Source organism: Panthera pardus, unplaced genomic scaffold (genome assembly GCF_024362965.1).
Source record: "Panthera pardus isolate Hobbes unplaced genomic scaffold, ASM2436296v1 HiC_scaffold_9, whole genome shotgun sequence".
Taxonomy (NCBI): domain Eukaryota; kingdom Metazoa; phylum Chordata; class Mammalia; order Carnivora; family Felidae; genus Panthera; species Panthera pardus.
Genome location: NW_026527024.1, coordinates 5,067,787 through 5,088,904, shown reverse-complemented (window position 1 = coordinate 5,088,904; position 21,118 = coordinate 5,067,787). Strand labels below are relative to the sequence as shown.

At 55.3% G+C, this 21,118-nt stretch overlaps 1 protein-coding gene and 1 long non-coding RNA gene across 4 annotated transcripts in view; one reads left to right on the top strand and one right to left on the bottom strand.

The window, feature by feature from the left end:
• PAXIP1 (PAX interacting protein 1) overlaps positions 1 to 21,118 on the top strand; it is a 51,213-nt gene that overhangs the window by 29,624 nt on the left and 471 nt on the right. Inside the window, 16 exon segments of the mRNA XM_053898704.1 lie at positions 233 to 378; positions 380 to 642; positions 645 to 791; positions 1,172 to 1,266; positions 4,989 to 5,084; positions 6,004 to 6,141; positions 6,761 to 6,882; positions 7,298 to 7,482; positions 8,494 to 8,537; positions 10,252 to 10,322; positions 11,568 to 11,670; positions 12,619 to 12,787; positions 18,901 to 19,001; positions 20,033 to 20,167; positions 20,255 to 20,330; positions 20,408 to 20,468. Of these exon segments, the coding sequence (XP_053754679.1) occupies positions 233 to 378; positions 380 to 642; positions 645 to 791; positions 1,172 to 1,266; positions 4,989 to 5,084; positions 6,004 to 6,141; positions 6,761 to 6,882; positions 7,298 to 7,482; positions 8,494 to 8,537; positions 10,252 to 10,322; positions 11,568 to 11,670; positions 12,619 to 12,787; positions 18,901 to 19,001; positions 20,033 to 20,167; positions 20,255 to 20,330; positions 20,408 to 20,468 (1,952 nt within the window).
• LOC109252417 (uncharacterized) overlaps positions 12,786 to 21,118 on the bottom strand; it is a 28,532-nt gene continuing 20,199 nt past the window's right edge. For all 3 annotated transcript variants that reach the window (XR_008420816.1, XR_002073991.2, XR_002073990.2), the window contains exon 6: positions 12,786 to 13,231. This is a non-coding gene — a long non-coding RNA (uncharacterized LOC109252417). The remainder of the gene's footprint in view (positions 13,232 to 21,118) is intronic.

Below are 21,118 nucleotides of genomic sequence, written 5' to 3'. Positions count from 1 at the left end.
GTGAGTTTACACGTGTGTCAATTTTAAGGCATTACTTAAATGTGTTATTTACTTCCAAATTCTGAATTCCGGTGAATTCGTTCGCTTTATCGAAGTTGGTGACGCTTGCCGTTTGGTGCCTCCGTGTCACGCGGTGCTGAAGAGATGGCAGGGTCCGCTCACGTTCTCCCGCTTGGAGGACGTTAGGCCGTTTCCCTGTCGCTAATGACTTCGCCTCGTTTTTGTTTTCTAGATCCTACAGTCCCTTTCAGCGCCCACGAAAACCTTAGAGCATCAGGTGAACCACAGCCAGCAGGGCCACGCGAACGCCGGCGCCGTGCTGTTCGGCCAAGTGAAGGTGGCCCCGGAGCCACACCTGCCGCAGCCGCCGCCCCCCGCCCCCGCACCCGGTCCTGCACCTTCCGCCCCAGCAGATCCTGCAGCTGCAGCCGCAGCCGCAGATCCCGCAGCAGCCCTACGCCCCGCCGCAGCCACACCCCTTCCCGCCGCCGCCGCCGCCCCGCCCACAGCCGCCCCTGCAGCCGCAGCCCCCGCAGCACCTGCAGCCGCAGCCCCCGCAGCACCTGCAGCAGCAGCTACAGCAGCACCTGCAGCAGCAGCAGCAGCTGGCCCAGCTGCAGCGCCTGCACCTGCAGCAGCACATGCACGCGCCCGCCGCGCCCCCCGCCGCCCCCGCCGCCCCAGGCCCTGCCGCCCCAGGCCCCGCCCCCCGCCGCAGCCGCAGCCGCCGCCGCCCCCGCCCCCGCACCAGCACCCGCACCAGCTGTTTGGACACGACCCGGCAGTGGAGAGTTAGTAACGGGCGCGGTCTCTCTCTCCCCTAAAGTCTCGTCGGGAGGCGCGAGGGTGGGGTGAGGGGCTGAGGGTTCCCGTCGGGAGGGTCCTCACGGAGGGGAACGGGTCCGGTGCCCAACGCGGGCCCCACTTGTCACGGTGGGGCGTCCTGGCCCCTGAAGGCAGCACCGGGGCCCCTCACGGGGCTCCACACAGTCGCCCGTGCGCACCATCGAGCCTGCGGACCTGTGTTTTGAACCTACCGCTCAGGCTGCGAGCGTCCGGGTCGAGAGCGACCGGCTTCAGAAATGCAAAATGAATGCGGCGAAGTGAACGCCTCCGTTTTTGCGCACACGTACTCAGGGGGTTTTATTTTCCTTGTGTGATTCTGTTGCAGTTCCCGAAGAAGGGTTCCTCCTGGGCTGTGTGTTCGCAATCGCAGATTATCCTGAGCAGATGTCTGATAAACAGCTCCTGGCCACCTGGAAAAGGGTGAGTTGTGCCTGAAGAAACGCGGCTCGGTCTTGAGGACTTGCAGAATGCGGATTGGCCTTCTGTCTGTTTGGCTGCCCTCACTGACCTACACGTTGTTGTGTTGGGAATGTATTATGGGCATTTTATTTTGACACTCTGTGACCTTGGGCAGATAGATCACTTTTCTGGGCTTCAGTGTTTCCCGCTGTAAGGGAAGCATGTTGGACTTCGTGATTCTTGAGGTTCTTCCAGCTCTTAAACTCTCAGGGCCACAGGTTATTTGTGCATAACTGGGGATGTGAGAATGAGATCAGGTGTTTTGTGCCCCGGGATAGGGACCATCAACCTCTGTGTGCCTTAATCCTTTCTGTCTCCAGAGGCGAGTGCCGGACAATCTTAGACTCTCCAGCTGGGAAGGGACCTCAGAGTCTCTAGTCTGTAGTGGAACCGTAGTGCTCGTATTTATTATTTTGTATGTTGGCCTTTAAGGAAAAAGAGAAGTAAACGCTTTTCCCGTTAGTGCCGCAAATCAAAACTGATTCTAATTTAAAGAAAAAAAAGACTGTAAGTATGCTTCGGGCAGATCCTAAACGCGCTTCCCCGAAAGCATTCCTGTTGTTGAAACACTCTCCGTGTGAGACAGAGAATATTGGGAATGCACGAGGGGGGGAAAACCGCACATCAGTCGGAGAAACAGCCACCTGTGATGAGCAGGAGGCAGGACGGCAGGTGCAGCGAGAGCCGTGAGAAAACAGCGCGCTGGGTGGGGGCGAGGGCCTTGAGAGAGGCCTGTGGGGACAGGTGGTTCCTGCGCTCAGTCTTAGGACAAACAGGAGGGAGCATGGAGGGTGTCCCAGTGAGAAACTCTCGGTGTAGATGGGGAGGGGGTGGCAGGAAGGCACGGGCTCCTGGCCAGGCCACCCCTTCGAAGACCTTCTTCCTGTGCCACGTGACAGAAGTCGGATTTTCTCCCTGTAGTTATTAAAGCATGGAGAAAAAGGAGAGACGTACATTCCAAACCATGAAACGTTGAGTTGCGGGAGTGCAGGCAGGTGACTAGGCCAGTTGGGAGATGCTGGTAACCTGACCTGGGGCAGGAGGCAGAGAGAGGAGGGGAGAGGCCCGTCTGAGAATCACGGCAGCAGGAAATTCTCTAAAAATCACAGAAGTGTTGGAAGGTGATGTGTAGAAAGCGGCCTCAAAACAAAGATATCTTTGTAACTCAAAGACACAAAAGATAGAGACAAGTCTGCTTCTGTTTGGAGCTCCGGGATTAGTCCAGGAGGGCACGTAGCAAGGGACAGGCGTGCCAGCGCAGAGAAAGCACGGGCAGGAGCACGTAGAGAGGGACGGTCGGGCACCGTTGCCGCAAGTTCGGGGTGCAGAGGGAGGGCTGCCCGGAGCTGCGCCCCAGGGACGACTCTAAGAAGCAGCAGTTGGGAGGCCATCTGGTGTCACGGAGCAGCCGGCGGCATCTTCGGAGCCCCGAGGAAGAGTGGCTCCTGGCTTCGAATGTCGCGGCCTGTCTGCCCGTGACGCGCCGCTGTGGTGACAGCGTCCTCAGGCGGCCACGGTTGGGCGCCCCCTCCCGCGGAGATGGGAGAGGAATTCTCTGGGTGAGGGTGGAGGGCAGTCGTGGAGATGAGTGGAGGGAGGCGCCGGCCTCAGTTGGAGAGGGAGGAGCGGTCCCCGAGGGGCAGCTGACACGCGCTCTGATGTGACCTGATGTGCCTTATCTGTCGGGGCGGGAAGAGCTACACCGTGCCCTCCGCCGTGTAACGAGTCCTCTGCAACATGGTGACTCCCAGCAGGGAACACGTGTCACCTGGAGGGTGCTTCGCGAGTGGAGACCCTGCCGTGGCTCAGGGTGGCTGTGGCCGAGGCGCTCTGCTCGCGTGTGGTCGGGGGGAGCCGGGCGACGGGAGCCACGGGGCCTGCCGTGGGGCTGGGGCAGCGCTGGCCTCCGCCGGGGCAGGTGACCTGAGGCGGAGCAGGGAGGAAGCCACAGCGTCTGCTGTCTGGGAAGCCGTATGCGGTCGCCGCACCGTATCCTGTTTGTCCAGCCCGTACCAAGCGAGGAGGCCGAGCTCTGCTGTGAAGGGGGGCGCGTCCAGGATGTGTGGGCACAGTCAGATACCACCACGGACGGTAGTCGTGTGTTGAAGAGTTCGGGAATGACGTAGTGAAAGGTGCATAGAAAACTAAGAAAGGCAGGCGGGAGGGAGGGAATACGGCTCCTAACAACCGCAGGAGAAGCGAGCCAGGGTGAGCCCCGCAGGAGGAGGTCAGGAGGCGTGGATTCGTGAGAACATACCCGGAATTATCGGAAGACACGCGAAGAGCTGACTGTGCTTGCTGCAGGGGGGTGAGAACCAGTGGTGTAGAAACCGCCGGTTTGCTCACACGCCTTAGTAAGCCATGTTTGTGCACTGCTGAAACAAAAATCGGTAAATTCTGTTTTTGTTTTTTTCCAGAGAAAGGGCGTGAGTGGGGGAAGGACAGCAGGGGAGAGAGAATCCCCAGGAGGCTCCACACCATCAGTACGGTGCCTGACCCAGGGCTCGATCTCACGACTCTTGAGGTCCTGACCTGATCCAAAATCAAGAGTCAGATGCTCGACTGAATGAGCCACCCAGGCGCCCCGATCAAAATCAAATTTAAAAAGTAAATGGCACCTGGGTGGCTCAGTCAGTTGAGCATCCGACTTTGGCTCAGGTCACGATCCTGCGGTCCGTGGGTTTGTGCCCCCCACGTCGGGCTCTGTGCTGACAGCTCGGAGCCTGGAGCCTGCTTCAGACTCTGTGTGTCCCTCTCGCTCTCTCTGCCCCTCCCCTGCTCATGCTGTGTCTCACTCAGGGATAAATAAACATTTAAAAAAAAATTTTTTTTTTAATGTAAGTGAAGCAAGGAGTGCCTGAGTGGTTCAGTCGGTTAAGTGTGCAAATTGAGCTCAGGTCACGATCTCGCAGTTTGTGAGCTCGAGTCCCACGTCGAGCTCTGTGCTGACAGCTCAGAGCCTGGAGCCTGCTTCAGATTCTGTGTCTCCCTCTCTCTCTCTCTCTGCCACTCCCCTGCTCACTCTTTGTCTCTCAAAAATAAACATGAAAAAAAAGTAAATGAAGCAGAACCGTTTTGTGGGGCAGGTGTTTTTTTTAACAGACCGCGAAAGTCCCTCCCTTCTGGTGCGCGGTTCTTTGGACTTTCACAAATGCTGCCAGCACCGTGCAATGCCACAGAATAGTTCCCTCAGCCCTAAGACAGATCTGTTGTGAAAGATAAATTTTGGGGTTTGCTAACTTCCTGCTTTTTAATTTATTTATTATAATGGCTCTTAGCCAGGGTGGCTGTGCCCCCCAGGGGACATTTGGCAATGTCTGAAATGTCATGACACCAGGGCGGGTGCAGGTCAGGGGAGCATAGGACGGCCTCCACCACGCGGTGCTGGCTGGTCTAGAATGTGAGCAGTGCGAGGTGGAGAGAACCGTGTTACAGAAAGAGAACGTTCGTTTCTCTTGTCTTTCCCTCTGGGAATTCAAGTTAAATGAATGTTGGAGCTCATTTTCGCTTAACGGTGCTGAGTGGAGAACCTGTAACTATAACCCACACGTATATCGTATATGTTCTGGTGAAATATACTATAAAAATAGACGATGGGCTCTTTAATAGTCTAATTGGAAACCGTACCCTGTCCTCCTGAGCACACGAGGTTGATTATGACTTTGGCTCTCCTGTGTGTCTAGATAATCCAGGCGCACGGTGGCACCGTGGACCCGACGTTCTCGAGCCGGTGCACACATCTCCTCTGCGAGAGTCAGGTCAGCGGGATGTACGCACAGGTGAGTAGGGCGGCGTCCCCTGTGACTGGAATGAAGTCGGGCCCGTTTTGTGGCCCATCTTAGGACTCTAGCGATTGCTGTGTTTGGAAAGGACCTTTTTCTACCTCTGAAGAGAGCAGAGTCCCTTCTTTTCACCAGTCTTTGCTGGGACAGATAACCTTGTGGACGCCTGGCCTTTACGTCTTTGAGCGCGGTGTGCCAAGGACGCGCCCCTTCTCTCAGTCCAGGGCAGCCCCGTGACCAAGTGGGGGGCGGAAGCGGGACTTGCGCCCTTGGGGGCCTTCGTGCGCGGGGCTGGACGGAGCCTCTGTAAACTCCTGCAGGGCGTGGGCTCGCGTGGTGTCCCCTCATCTGTGGCCTCAAGTTCCGTGTCTTCTCTTCTAACAGCGTTCTTACTTGTGGACAGAACCCTGTTAATACGTGTGTGATAAACAACCTCCCCGAAACTGCTCTTCAACACTGTAGCCTTTTTCTGGATCCACTTTCCAACTAAAACTGTAGAAATGCCTGTGAGGTTTTTTTTCCCTCCATGGCTGATTTTAGGTAGGCGGTGACGTTTTCTCGGAGCCTGTTCTTTTGGGGGCCCTCCATCTTCTTGCAGGGGCATTTTAATTGAATTTTGATGATCATAGATGTGATCTCATTCCGTGATTATTTTTAAGGTGGTTACAAAGCGTGTTGCCTTTGCCCCGGTTGCAGGCTCCCGTTCGCAGGTTCCCGTTCCCGTGTGGGTCGTCACGTTCTCAATCGTGACATTTGTCCCTTTGGTAAATCGAGGGCTGGGTGTCGTGACATCCCCGCGAGGGCTTCCTGATCCCGGGAAGGTGTCGTCGTAGCTGTCCAGCCTTGCGGGTTTTGTGCGTGACCCTGCAGCCACAAAGCCCCAAGCACAACAGACCCGTGATTCTGTCTTTGGTAGGCGATCAGGGAGAGGAAGAGATGTGTCACAGCGCACTGGCTAAATACCGTCCTGAAGAAGAGGAAGATGGTGCCGCCCCACCGTGCCCTTCACTTCCCGGTGGCTTTCCCCCCTGGAGGGAAGCCGTGTTCTCAGCACGTAAGGGACTCGGCTTTGTTTGGTGCTCGTCCTCCACCGGCAGAGTAGGTCCTGCGCTGCTTTCTGCCTCCCGCGCGGGCTCCCTCTGGCCCGGCTCCCGAGGGCCCAGGCGGGGGTGGACACCTCCCCTCCCGTGCGCCTGGCGGCACAGGCTCCTGCACGTAGGAGAGTCTAACCGGGTCTCTAGCGTCTCGGACGCGACTTAAGGTCCCGGAGTAAAGCGGGGGTCTTGTGCTGCAGTGGCCATCACCGGGCAGGCCCCTGTCGGTACCTGTGGGCTCTCTCACTCCGACGACCTCAGAACTGGGACGGGCGGGAGGGTGCAGAACTCGCCCGTTCGTATTTACACGCTTAGTAGGACGGCTCTGTTAAAGTGATGTCAGCAGCGTCCTCCCGACACAGAAGAAGCTTCCCCGGGTCTGGTATCTCGGTCGCCTCCCCCGCCGGCTACAGACGTAGCCTGCGTCCCGTGAACAGGATGCTGCTTTCGACATTGTCGGGAGCGGCGTTCCCAGCTGCCCGCGGGAACGCCACGTGCACAGAACAGGCCCGGAGAAGGAAGTGGCCACGGGTTAAATCGTCACTGCGTCTTGGCCTTATTTGCTCTCTTTGTGCTTAGATTATTTCTGTGACTGGATTTGTCGACAGTGACAGGGACGACCTGAAGCTCATGGCTTACCTGGCAGGCGCCAAGTACACGGGCTACCTGTGCCGCAGCAACACGGTGCTCATCTGTAAAGAGTAAGCACGCCTCTGACGCCACGTGGGCTCCTAAGCCCGCTTACGACTTGGCGGGTGTGTCAGCAGTTCGGTGTTGGGAGCCCGAAAACGGTCTGTGGGAGTAACAGCAGTGAAGTTTTGACGTTCGCAGAGGCGTCCGTAAAGCACTGCGGTGAACTAGAATCTCAAATTCGCGGGCTTTGAGTCAGCTGAGTCGGGTCCGGGGAGTAAGGCAGACGCGGGGCTCGCGGGCGATGTGGGACCGCGGCGTGAGCCTGGACGCACCCTGGGATCGCGATCGCCAGCCAGGGGCTGCGGTCGCCTTGGCTCGGGCAGCCCTGCTGGGTCTCTGATACCAGATGCAAAAGAAACGCTGGTTTGAACGGTAGATGCTTCTAGCATTTAATGGAGTGTGTTTTTCCTCAAAACCAAAAAGGCCTGCCGGTTTGAAGTACGAGAAGGCCAAGGAGTGGAGAATACCCTGCGTGAACGCCCAGTGGCTTGGCGACATTCTCCTGGGGAACTTCGAGGCGCTGAGACAGGCCCACTGCGGCCGCTACACGACGTTCAGTCTGCAGGAGCCCTTTGCCCCTACCCCGCACTTGGTTTTCAGTCTCCTGGGTAAGTGCAGTTTCACGGGTCAGATTCATCAGTGCGGGTGCTAGACTGCGTCCACCGCCTCTCGCTTGCCCGAGGCACCGCTGTGCGCCAGCCTCCTCTTAGTCCCTTCCCCCGACCCTGCCCAGGGGCTCTTGCCGGTTTGGTGTTCTCTCCTGCCTTTTTAGTAGATGCCGGGGATAGAAGGAGCACTCCGCTTTTCCGTCTGGTCTCCCCAGCCTGCCCCTGCTGGTCTCCCGTGCCCGCCTGCGCTCCTTCGGCTGTAGGCCGGCACCTGTGGTCTCCCCTCTGTCCTTGCCAGCTGCTCGTCCTGGGCCACACGGACCCCCGCCCTGCGGGACACGCTCTGACACTCAGCTGAATGCGCTCCAGAAAATGCCCGTTCAAGCTCTGCCTTGATAGGCTCCGTTTTCAAAATGCTCATTAAGTCTGGTTTTCCGGTGGCTTTAATCGTGGCTCTTGAGTTTGGTGTTTGGATGGCTCTTCGTTTTAAGCCACAGTCTGCTTCCCTGGGACGTATCTGCCCGTTTGACTTCAGTTCCGGGAGCTTTACCGAGACCTGTGGTCGGTCCTTGAAGCAGTCAGCACGGCCATCGTGTAGGGAGGTGCGCCGGTCCCTCGGCCACCCTGACGTGCCGCGGTCCTCCGTGTGGGCCTCCCGTTGTCACGGGTGGTTGTGGTTCCCGGGAACGGCTTCCGGAGTGACGCCAGGGTGGGCTGGGGGGCGGCTCCGCCCTGGACACCTGTGCTGTGCTGCGTTTCTTCGTGTCCCTCACCTGGAGAACCCTCAGTACGGGACACCCGAGCACGTCCCGCGGCTGCTGGCTGCTCTCCCCTTCCGTTGTACTGAAAACGTTTTTCGGCATAAGCGTGGTGCTTGCATTTATCATTAATGAATGTCCACTGAGCCACCGACGTGTCTGATGTAACGTTACTGGCCCCAGAAAAGGGCTTTACAAAGGGCTTTTCCACTTGAACGGTATGTTGTTGTAAATGCAACTCGTTTCTCTCTAGATGCCTGGAGGGTCCCGCTGAAGGTGTCGGCAGAACTGCTGATGGTACGTCCAGTCAGCGGCCCGGTCACTTGGGCTGTCCCTGTCTTACAGGAACGCGGTAGGCACAGACCCGTGTTTGTACGTTCGAAACTCTTTAAGTGATTTGTCAGCACGACGTCCTAGAACGTTCAGCACGCCCGGGGTCTTCGCTCCCCCTCAGTCGGTGCTTTTGTCATTGCCCGTATGTGTGCACGGGGGAGCACTGCTCGAGGAGCTGCAGCGAGAGGGGAGGCACGAGCACTCACGGGGCAGGAGCCCTGGGACAGCGCTGGCCGCTCTGACTCGCGTCGGGCTGCCCGTGGTACAGGATGGGGACCCCCTGCACTGTGGGCCGGGCCCCGGTGGGTGAGGCCGCCGGCTCGGGACGCGAGGAGGTCGGATGCCGGTGGCTGTTGGCTCGGAAGCAGGGACGGGCGGCCTTCCTGCAGGAGCCGTGCAGCCACATCTCCCTCGTGTGATGCTGGGACGCCGGGTCCTGTTTTCCGTGTCACGCTGCGGTAACCCCGCCGTGTGATCCCTGGATGCTGGGTGGCCGTGTGATGTAGGGCTTAGGGTTACGCCCGGGTCACCGTGTGTGTTCACCTGTCTGTTCGTATCAAGGGACTTGAGTCACGTGCCCGCTGATTTTCAGCACATCCCTCAGCACTACAGAGTTAATTGGGGGGTTGTGTCCCTGTGAACAATGAACTGAGGGGAACCCTCCGGTCAGGGTCACCCAGTAACACCCCGGCCTGTGTTCTGTGATGACCTGCCCCGCTTGTTTTCCGAATCTAACCTGGGAGCTGCCGAGAATCGTCCGGAGTCTGTCAAGGAGCCCGTAGGCTAGTGATAATGTGGTCCTGTGTTTTTTCTTTGCTTAAACTAGTAGTTATGATTTGATAAGACACGACTGGCTCTGACACACCAGCAAAAGCAAATATTCTCCTGACTCGCCCGGGTGGCAGAGATGTTCCGTGGCCTTCGGGATGAAGGTGGGAATGCAGTCCTGTTCTCCCCCGCTCAGCCCCAGGGGCCTGGACGGCGGCTTGTCCCGCGGCTTCGTGTGGTGGTCACAGAGCCGCGGGTCTCAGAGACTCGGGGGCCAGTTTACCTTGTTCCTCATTGCCCCCGACGTGTGGAGTTTGGAGACTAAGGAGCCAAGGGTTGTGTCCTCAGGGCAAAGGTCAGAGAAGGAGAGCCTGGCCCCGTGCCTGACGGGCTAGCGGGTCTCACGTGTTTTTTGGGAGTTGCGCCGACTTTTCTTTTCGGTCGTGTGGATACAGCTGGGGTGTTTAGAAAACGTGAAGGTAAATGCCCGAGATGGAGAGGCAGTGGCTTCACGCAGTAAAACGAGTGACCCGCGTAGCCCCTGGCAGTGCGGCGGTCCGTCCGGGGACGGCTTTCATGAGCCGCCACACGCCAGATTTCTGTTGCGGGAGCAGCCGTGTTTTAGGGGTGTGATTGCAGGGAGTGTGTTTTCCAAATCCCACGTCGGGACAGCAGACGACGCGGGAACGAACGCTGTCGTGTGGCGGCTGGGAAGGGCCAGCCGGCAGGCAGGTGCCAGGCACGTGGGCCCCTCCAGAAAGCCCTCTGGCCCCTGGCCGGCGTCCTCCTCACTGCCATCCAGGCGCGGCTGGCTTCTGTGTGGCGGAGGGACGCTTCTCCGACGCGGGTGTGTGGGCAGCTGCTGTGTTTCGTGCACAGTCGACTGACGTGGACACTGGTGTGATTACAGGGCGTGAGGCTGCCTCCCAAACTGAAGCAGAACGAAGTGACCAACATCCAGCCTTCTTCCAAAAGAGCCAGGTACGGACAGCCCCTTCCCGCCACTATGGTTGGGGTTCTCTGTAGGCCTGTGTTAGAAACACTCACAGTTGGGGAGATTCCGGGACGTTTTTGAATCTTCTTGGTTTTATAAGTTTTATATTTTTTAGTGTATTCATTTTTGAGGGAGAGACAGAGCATGAACAGGGGAGGGACAGAGCGAGAGGGAGACACAGAATCTGAAGTAGGTTCCAGGCTCTGAGCTGTCGGCACAGAGCCCGACACGGGGCTCGATCCTGAGCCGAAGTCGGACACCCAACCGGCTGAGCCACGCAGGTGCCCTGCATCTTTTTATTTTTAAGCAAAACTGTGTCCCGCCGCAGTCGGTAAAGCGGCAGGCGGGAAGGGCTGGCGGGCTGCGCTGCAGGAGCAAGTGTGGGATTGCGTCCCCGAGGTGAGCCCCGCGGCCCAGGCGGGCAGGGGCCGAGAGCCCCGTGGAAGGACGTGTGCGGAGGCAGTGGTCTCGTCTCGCCTGCCGAAGACCTGGCTGACCGGTGCGAGTCATGTGATTCGTAAGGCAGGGCAGGTGCAGGGTGAGCGGGGACCTTTCTCCTTCTTTCGTGAGTGTGGAAAAGCCGTTACTTCCAAGGCGGACTCGATGAGGCGGTCCTCCGCAGTCACCAGCTTCCCTCGCCTCTCCCCTGCTCTCCATCAGGCCCATTGCACCCCCACATCACAGTCCGTGTTCCAGGAGCGTTCAGGAACGTCTCGGTCGTGTGATGACGCGTTTTTTAAGTTGTCATCAAAATGCCACGAACAAACCTTAAAAAACTATTTTACCTAAATGGCCTCAAGTGTCAGCTACGTGAGACTGAGGTTTCATTTGAAATGCGTGCCTAAGTCAGATCGCTTGCTTTGTGCTTCTGGTGTAAGACAGGGCAGCGGACAGGGGCCTGGCGCCTGCCAGAGGTGCGGCTCCGGGGATGCCCCTGTCACTGCCTGGCCCGTGAGGGACGCTTCCACTGGCACAGCTGGCTAAAGCCCCCACTTTCTTTTTAAAGCCCGTGGAGACCTTTGTGTGTGGGGGGGGGGGCGGGGGGAGGGTGGTGAGGAAGAGACGGCGTGCGCCTGAGCCGGAGCGCGTCGGTCTCGGGGGTGACCGCGTCCAAGGCGGGGAGGCCCTCGCGCTTGCCCCCTACCGAGGAACCCCGCACACTCGGAGCTCTGAAGGCTTGTGCAAGCTGTTAGAATCTGTTTGCTAAACAGCATTTTTATTTTCTTTCACAGAATTGAAGATCTACCCCCTCCCACCAAAAAGTTAACGCCAGAATTGACCCCTTTTGTGCTTTTCACTGGATTTGAGCCTGTGCAAGTTCAACAGTATATTAAGGTGAAATTCCGTTCTATGTTCTGGGAGGAGTTTTAGCACCGTTCCGTTTTGTACACGTTGGCTTTAGGCTAGCAGTGTGTTAAAGGAACATTTAATCAGGAACGTCCTGCTACAACAGTCTTTTTGGCTTGTAAATCAGTTGTAGTCGTTTTTACAGTAAAAGTAGCCATTAAATCGTAAGTGATGTTTCACCTTGTTCTGTGGTTTTTATAGTTTTATAAATAGTAGAAAACGTAACTCGGGTGAGTAGATGAGACCCACATTTATGGTCCTGCGAACGCGAGCAACCTGCTTGAACGTGCTCGTCCCAGAAGCCCCCCCCGGTGTTGGGGAAGCCGCAGGCCGGTTCTCCTGGGTGGGGACCAGGGCCGCGTGCTTGTGCTTGGACAGGAAGTGGGAACGCAGCCTTCAGCGTGCTGTGGGAAGTAACAGCACAAGGGAGGGGGCATCTCGCTTGGCTGTTGTTTCGGGGCGGCGGTCAAGAGGGTGTAAGTCGGCCTGTTGTCACGTGGGCTTCGTTCATCGTACCGCTCAGGTTTTGAAGAAGAAACCGCCCTAAGTGCCGTATCAATTTTTTTCACTTTTAAAATTGAGCCTAGTTACTGAGCTCTTTCCTGCTTGTTCACGTCTTCTCAGTCACTTCTCTAATTTTTATGAACAGGGTCTGTCTGTTAATGTGCCTCATCGACACCCATTTCAGCTTAGAAAGTCCGGGCATGTTCGCGCCTTTTCATGAAACACGCCGCCTCGTTCTCCGGGCATCGTGTCTGTGGGGTGTGATACGGGGGCCCTCGGGGAATCGCTGGTTTTAGCTCAAGGCGCGGGGTCGACTCCGGACACGTGCACGTGCGTTGCTGTGCTCGCCGTCTCCCAGCTCTCAGGCCAGCGCGGCGCGCCGTGCTCAGGTGCGGCCCCGCGCTCACCTCCACTCTGTGCCCCTCCCTCCAGAAGCTCTATATCCTTGGGGGCGAGGTCGCCGAGTCTGCGCAGAAATGCACACACCTCGTCGCCAGCAAAGTGACGCGCACGGTGAAGTTCCTGACGGCCATCTCCGTGGTGAAGCACATCGTGACGCCAGACTGGCTGGAAGAGTGTTTCAAGTGTCAGACGTTTATCGGTACGTAGCGTCCACAGCTCCGTTGCTAATGTGGAAAACCGACTCGTGTTTTTCTCGACTTTATCTCTGCTTTCGTCCCAGCAAACGCCTCATTTGCTTTCTTACTCTTGATAACTCACCATTAAATTCATAAACGTCTCCCACGTCCCAGTGAGTCATTTGATACTTTTGCCTCGGACCGGGAAATAGGAAGGCTTCGGCGTTTGGACGTTGGGGGGAATAAGGCCTCCGCCTCGCCGCTTCCCGATCCCGATGCGTGTGTTCGGTTCGGGTGCTGGCCGTGCAGTGCGATCTCGCGTGCAGCACAGGGTACAGGGATGGCGTCCAGGGGTGTCCGGGCACGGCTCTGATTGCGGGCTCCGTCAGAGGGCTGGTCGTCCGCCCCTCCTCATCTGCCCCGCGTCGTTCAGGGTACCAGGAGCGAAGTCCTTCTAGGTGGTCGTGCTTAGAGACGGCAGAGAAAGCATAGGTTTTGTTACACGGATCAGTGGACCGAAGTGCTTTTAGTGGAAGCAGCGGCAGTGTCACCCCCCCACCCCCCGTGTGGTGCTCCCAGCCCACATGCCCCCCCACGTGCACATCCTGAGCCCTCACCTGGCCACTGGTGCAGGTGGAGCGGGAGAGCAGGTGCGTGGCCCGGACAAGCTTCACCGCGATCTCACAGTGGTGCAGAGTCTTAGCTCCCTTGTGGGCCCCGGCCCCCCCCCCCGCCCCCCCATCATGTGGCATCGACAGCAGTGACCGGCCCCCTGTCAGGACGCACCCACTGTCCTGTTTCTCCGCAGCCACCTGCCCTGGGCCCAGGGCTCTCCTCCCACTATCTCGGCTGTGCCCGCTCGTTCTACCCCTGGGGCAGGGGGATGCCGTGGATGCCCCAGGCCAGCAGACACCCTCCCGTCCTCACTGCCCTCACGCTCTAACCTGACTTCTCCCTGACGGGGACATGTTGTCATATTGCAGATCCGTGTCGTTTTCTCAGCCACTCGTGTTTAAATCTGATTCAGTCTTTACTGTAAAAAAATTAATAAAAAGCACGCGTAGTTTGAAGTTCATGTAGTCTAACATACAGATGAGAAAGTATGATCCGGAAAAATAACTTGTTTGCAGACACTTAGGTTTGTTGTTTATAGCAAAGCTAAACCAAACTTAAAATTCTGTGATGTTCTATCCAAGTCAGTCATAGAAAAGAATCATTTACCTGAAAATCAGTAATAATGAAAAAACCTGAATTCTCAACAACAATAATATAGTCGATCCCTGTCATTCCTGGTGTTACGTCCTACAGAGTAGCCACAGACACGGGTTCCTGAGCACTGAACCATCGCTCCCAGAGGAAGCAGGGCTGGGCTCCTGTGAGCCCCTGGTGCTGTGCTCATCAGCCGATCCATACGTACCCTCGTGTGTATCTGGAAAACATCACGTACGTGTGCGCTGTGTCAAAGAGCCCGTGTTAACACCTGCTCTTGGCCCCCTCGCACCGAGCGCCTGGCCAGCCGCACATGACCGACACCGAAGGAGGCCACCGGGTCTCCTGCGGCCTCTTCCCTGGGAGCACGGCCGCGCTCCGTGCTGGCACTTTTGAGACCAGTCACCAGCAGAAAGCATAAACGTGTGGGAAAATTAGCACTAAATAGACCACAGAAAGGAAAGTGTTGGTGGTATAAACCGGATGAAGGCCCAGCATTGCCTTATTCAGCCCCCACTGGGAACGTGCGCGTCTGGTCCTCGGGTTTGTCGCTGCTCTGCGCGTCTCCGCGAGCGATGCGGAAGTTTACAAGTAAATTGTAGCAAGTAGGCAGACTCACAAATGCAGAATCCAAGTAATGAGGATAACTGTAGAGACTCTTCCGATTGAAATTAATGTTTTTGTTCTTAAAAGCTATTAATGAAATAAATGCAGGCAAAAGAAAACATTTGTAGAAACAATTACTATAAACATACAGATTAGCTCCCAAGTTTTTGTAACAGTTGTAAACTTTAGAATGACATGGGCTGTTCCTTAATGGAAATTTGACTTAGTTTACCAAGTTTGCCAGTTGGTGACACGTGATTCTTTTATCTTTTCATAAAGTTTACGGCATTTCCTGTGTCACAGAAGTTCTGATGGACTCATTTATTTCTGGTATAACTGTTGATGTCTGAGGGTTAGAAGGTGGTTTAGTTGTAATATAAACGTTTACTATTTAATAGTAACTGTTCAGACGTTTCATATTTAATCCCCTAAATTTCCAGACATAAGAGAGTGTTTCCACTTTATAATCATTGCCTTCTCTAGACGTCCTGCATTTGGACTCCTACAGCACGTATCCTTTCCAGAGTGGCCTTCTTTCACTTTGTGATAGGCACGTAAGCCTCCTCCCTGTCTCCTCACTTCATAGCTCGTTCCTGTTTCGCGCCGAACGGTTCTCCATTGTCTGCACGGACCACAGTTAATCTGTTCACCTGCTGAAGGTCAGAACTTTCAAGTCCCGACCATTACGAATAGAGCCACTGCCGTCATTCGTGTATAGCTTGTGCATGGGTATAAATTTTCAACTCCTTGAGCCAATACCAAGGGGTGGGGTTGCTGGATTGTATGGTAAAAGTATGTTTAGTTCTGTTAAGAAGCCACCGAGCTGCCTTCCCAGCTGGCCGCCCCGTCTTGCGCTCCCGCCAGCAGGGAGAGTTCCTGTTGCTCCACATCCTTGCTTGCATTTGCTGTTGTCAGTGTTCGCAGTTTCCACCATTTTCACAGCTGTAGAAGGGCGATCTTACGGTTGTTTTAATCTGCGCTTCGGTAATGACACACGATGTGGAGTATCTTTGCCATCACTGTATCTTCTGTGATGCCGTGTCTGTTCAGACGTTTTGCCCATTTCTTAACTGGGTAGTCTTCTTACTGAATCTTAAGAGGTCTTGGTATATTTTATATAGCAGTCCTTTATCAAATGTGTTTTTTGCAAATATTTTCTCCAAGTTCATGGCTTGTCTTCTCATTTTTTTGACATTTTCTTTCACAGAGAAGTTTTTATTTTTAAATTTTTTCTAATGTTCATTTTTGAGAGAGAGAGAGAGAGAGAGAGAATCCGAAGCAACCTTCAGGCTCTGAGCTGTCAGCACAGAACCCAACGCAGGGCTCAAACCCACGAACCGTGAGATCGTGACCTGAGCCGAAGTTGGATGCTCAACCGACTGAGCCACCCAGGCGCCCCAGAAGTTTTCAGTTTTAACGGAGTCCAGATTATCACATTTCTTCCATGGATCGTGCCTTTGGTGTTGTAGCTAAAGTCATTGCCATATTCAGGGTCATCTAGATTTTTCTTCTGTGTTCTAGAAGATTTATGGTTTGTGTTTTACACTCAGGTCAGTGATGCATTTTGAGTTGAGAAGGATGTACAGTCTGTGTCTGGATTCAGTTTCTTGCGTGTGGACGTCCAGTTGTTAAATGATTTTTGCTCAGATTGCCTTTTGCACCTTTGTTAAAAACCAAGGTGGTTGTTTCTTGGCTCTGTCTCTGGGCTTCTCTCCATTGATCTATTTGTTTGGCCAGTGCCACATGGTCTTGTCTGCTGGAGCACTGAGGTCCGTCAGTGGCGGTCCCCATCTTTGTTCCCGTCCTTCAGTGTCGAGCTGGCTGCTTTGCGTCTTTGCTTTCCGGGTGAACTTTAGGGTCAGTTTGTTGGTGTGTGTAAATGGTTGGTTTTTAATACGTATTTAATACATACATATTTAATACATATTTAAAGACCTTTTGTTTTGCCAAAAGCTTTAAGTTTCTCAAGAATATGGACCTTAGGTTATCTGGAGTCATTAATATCTGAATCGTTGCTGTCAGGTTCACGTCTTTTACTCATCTGTTAGCATTTGATGGGTTTTTAAGGAACACGTTTGGCTTTTGAAATCAAATCTCTCTCACCTTTTTTTAAACAATCCCCAAGTTCGCAAACAGTTGCAGTTAGCAAACAGTACAGATCGCTGCCTTCTCCTGAACCGTGAACGAGTACGTTCCCAAGATGATGCGCCATCATCCCTGATGTCGTGTTACCTACAGAAGAGGATGCTCTGCCAGACGGCCACGGCACAGCCGCCAAAATCAGGATCTGCTGCTACTGTCTGGTTTGCAGACCTCATTCGGCTCTGCCTGGTTGTCCCCGTGATGTCCTTCCTTGAAAGCCACAGGGTAGCTCAGAAGCACACGTGGTCGTCACGTCTCCGTGTGGGTTTGCCCGCCGCTTCCCCCGATGGAGTGCGGCAACTCCGGTGGGCGCCGTGCCCTCGCGTGGCTCCTGCCGGGGTGGTGCGGTTCTGACTTGTCGTGTCACTGGAGGGGGTCACGGGGACCCCTGGGTGCAGGCGATGTCTGCTGGCCGCCTCCGCTGTAGTAAGTCTGTGGGGAAGTACTGGGAAGTGTGCCATTGCCACCGTTCCTTTGATGTACTCGTTTATCTCCTTGTGTGCAGCCCTTTTTCTCTGGCATTCCGTGGGTTGTTACCATGCTGTCCTTGATGCCTAGACTGTCCCGACTGGGACAGTGAGAGCCATTCTGGCTTCAGGGCCCCTCAGGCTGTCCTCTCTGTGTTTGAACACTTCTGGCTTTTGCACAAGAAAGTTCTAGGCTTTTCTGCTCTTGCGTTTGTAAATCCGTTCTCCCACGGCGAGCAGCCTGGCTTCCAGAACCCTACGCGTGTTTACTACCTAGTTCCCGCGCGTGTGACCCATGTCCCAGCATCGCCAGCACCACCTTGTGGGTGCAGGGCCCCCTCTCTGCCTGCACCGGCTCCCTCGGCTGGGGTTCTGGCACCCCACGTGGGCCCGATAGCTTTCATCGTGTGCTAGGGGTGTGGTTTTGTAATTTTGTGTTTGTCTCTGATTTATAGAGATTGAGACACTACTTTTACAGACTGTCGCTTTCTGGGGTGCTCATTTCCACTGTGCGGCTGTGAAAAGCTTAACTTTCAGGTTGACTCCTCCCACAGACTCCTCCCAAGGGTGACGCAGCTCTGTTCCTGTCTGAAATCTCCCCGTAATGGGGTCGTCAGAGCCGCTGTTCCTCCGGGGACCGTTCTCTCCATCCAAGCCCCTGACGCCGCGTGGGGCTCTTCACCAGCTCCTGAGAAGGCAGATCAGCCTCGAGTTTTGCTCTAGAACTTACATGTCAGACATTTTCCATGTGACTGAACTGCTTGTTTTCACTTCTCCCATTTTCGGACAGTCATACCTTTTCCCGCCGAAAACCGCAGAGCCGCTTTCCCGGATTGGCTGATCACTTGACCTCGTATCTCTAGCAGTTCGTCATTCGTCATCTCAGGGTCTCTTTACTGATTGGCTTGCTTTGCTCTGGGTCGGCAAACTCTGGCCCGTGAGCTAGGTAGGACCGGTTTTTACATTTTTAAAGCATCCCTGTTAAGAGAAGGACGTGTGGCTGAAGGAGCACGTGTCCCCGGCCTGAGCCACCGTGTCGGGGAGCAGCGTGCCGTCTGGCTAGAGCGCTGTGATGCTACTGGGTTACTCTTAGAAAACGAGGAAAGGAAGAAATGCTTCTCTGATCGTGAGACATTTATGAGAAGCTTAAGACATTTTGTGATCTTTAACTTTTCTTGTAACTCTGAAAACCAATTAAAATTGCCCAAAGGCTTCTAAGTCGGGTGAAACCGTTCTTTCTAAGGTGCTATACGCCGTCCAGTATTTAAACGGAGTATGTTTTTGTCAGATCTATAAAGATTCATTGGTCATCAGATCATGGAGTCTGAGACTTGTGGTATTTCACACACACGCTGGGTGTGATGCTCGTTCCGAGCTGGTCGTTTGGGGCCTGGGGTTCTTGACCTCCCCATGAGCTCCCTGAAACCGTGCAAAGCGGCGGCCGGGAGGGGCCCTTCCTCTCAGTCCACTGTCTCCCACGAGCTTATAACCTCAGAAGGTGGAGACGCACTGTCCTTCACCTGCTCTGGCTGTTTCCGGGGCAGAGTGAGTGCCACTGTCAGACATACGGCTGACATTTCCAGAGTCAGAGCTTTCCCAGGGAAGCGTGAGCCTCGAGCGGCGTGCACTTGACTGGCGGCACGACCTCCGGGGTGCACGGCCCGTGTCCCCTGGGTCTGCACTTTGTTGAGCGGGCGGCTCTTGTCTTCCAGATGAGCAGAACTACCTCCTCCGAGACGCTGAGGCCGAAGTGCTGTTCTCCTTCAGTCTGGAAGAGTCCTTGAAGAGGGCGCACGCTTCTCCACTCTTCAAGGTACACTTTAAAGGGAAAGGTCCCCACGGAGTTACAGATGGCACGGTTGGAGGTGACACACGCCCGGCGGGGGGGTGGGGGGGAGCCTGGTGCTCCTCCCGGGACATGTTACTGGAGGTCTTGGCCGGGGAGACCCAGTGCGCCTCCGGAGCCCCGCGCCCTGCCGGCTGTCGGGAGCGCGCGGTGTCCCTGGGCCTTCAGAGCGCGTGGCCAGGGATAACTTAATCGGTGCGAGGCATTTAAGTTGGGTTTTCTGCTTTTAACAAATCTTTGCTACTTAACGCTCTTCTCATTAGACGCACATGCAGCTGGAGAAAGAAGATTCTTGGCAAAACGTGAATTGAATGTATGCCTGAGTAACTCAAGACTGAAGATGTTTAAACATTTGTTAGAGAAGCTCCTTGGACACACACAACAAAACGTTCAGGCTGTTCTGTTTTTACACTTAAGGAACCAGCTGAGGCACGAGAATGCCGTTAGGGTGTATCTCCCTCGAAACAGCAGCGTTTTCCAAACGTTAGTTCTTTTCCTGCAAGCAGTTTAACACCGTGCTTTATGGAACACTTGAAAACAAAGGCGTTAGGAAACTGAATCTTAACCGTCAGGATCATTCCCTAGTCGGAGCGCCAACCAGGCCCGGGTAACGAAGAGAACACAGGCGCTGTGCCTGCCTCGCGCTTGACAGACGGAGGGGGATGATCTAATGCCCATTTAGAATTCTATGGAAATGGTGAAAAATGTTTACACTGTTGCTCCCGATCCCACAGAATTCTTCGTGTCTTTTAGGAACGTCAGTTCCAGTCTCTTGTACTCCTCACAGCTCACACCTGACACAAGGACAGGCTTGTTTTTTCCACACTTACCTCCCGGCTTCCTCCAGGCCCGTCTCAGGCTGGGGGCTCGCAGCGGGGTGGTACTTCCTTCCGGAACTTCCCGAGACGACACATTTTGTCGAAACTCTCAGGGTAGGATTTATGAAGACTGACGTACCCTAACGATTCAAAGTGCACGTATTTTCGTTTCATTTTTAGGCAAAATATTTTTACATCACGCCTGGAATCTGCCCAAGCCTGTCAACCATGAAGGCGATCGTGGAATGTGCAGGGGGACGAGTACTGTCTAAACAGCCGTCTTTCCGGAAACTTGTGGAGCACAAGCAAAATAAGGTGGATAGAAGGGAAACAGCCGACTCCTCGCCGTCCCCGACGAGATTCACTGTTCGGTGACCGATAAACTCCCTTTCTTTTCCTTAGAGCTTATCAGAGATCATCTTAATATCCTGCGAGAACGACCTTCACTTATGTCGGGAGTATTTCGCACGGGGCATAGGTACGGTGTGTTGCCGTGTTTGTGGGCGCGAGCGCACAGCAGCGCGTCCGTCCTCACGGTCCGCCCCTCTCTTTCAGACGTCCATAACGCAGAGTTCGTGCTCACCGGGGTGCTCACGCAGACACTGGACTATGAATCATATCCTTTTTCTGAAGGCGGCTCGGTGCAGGGCCCCCGTCCCCACTAGGATCGGAACCGCACGCATCCGTGTGGCGCGGGCGGTAAGAGGCCGGCTGGATCGCTGCAGGTGCCCTGCCGTAAGCTAGAAGCATCTGTCTTCATACGGTTCGTACTCTTACGTCTTTCCCGGATTTTTAGACGTTTGTGAATGTCTAGTCTGTGCCTCCTTGACTTTCAGAAAGAACGGCTTTAGAAGTCATCTGGGTGATGGGGGGGGTGTCCTCTCAGGGGCCTCGTGTCCTGTCTAGAGACGGAACGGAGCCTGCGTGGAGAGCTGCCGGGGCGGCTGCCTGGGCTCTGCCTTGTGGCCGAAAGGGGCATCCGCCGTGATGCGGCCTCGGCTTTGCCGCCTCCGCGGGGTGGCCGCGCTGGCTCTTCACGGGCGCTGGTCCCAGGCCCCGCCGCAGAGAGGCTGGGGCACGCGGGCCGTGGCAGTCCGTGCGGGGCACGTGGAAAGCTGCCCCTGATCCGGGTTTCCTGGTTTGAGTGGGTACGAGGAACGCGGTCCAGGGTCTTAGACGGGCCCTGACGCTGGTTAATGAGACTTGGGGTCCCGTAGGGATGTAAGCTTGCCTCGTGTTCGAAGCGTGTTTTCCTCAACAAACCTA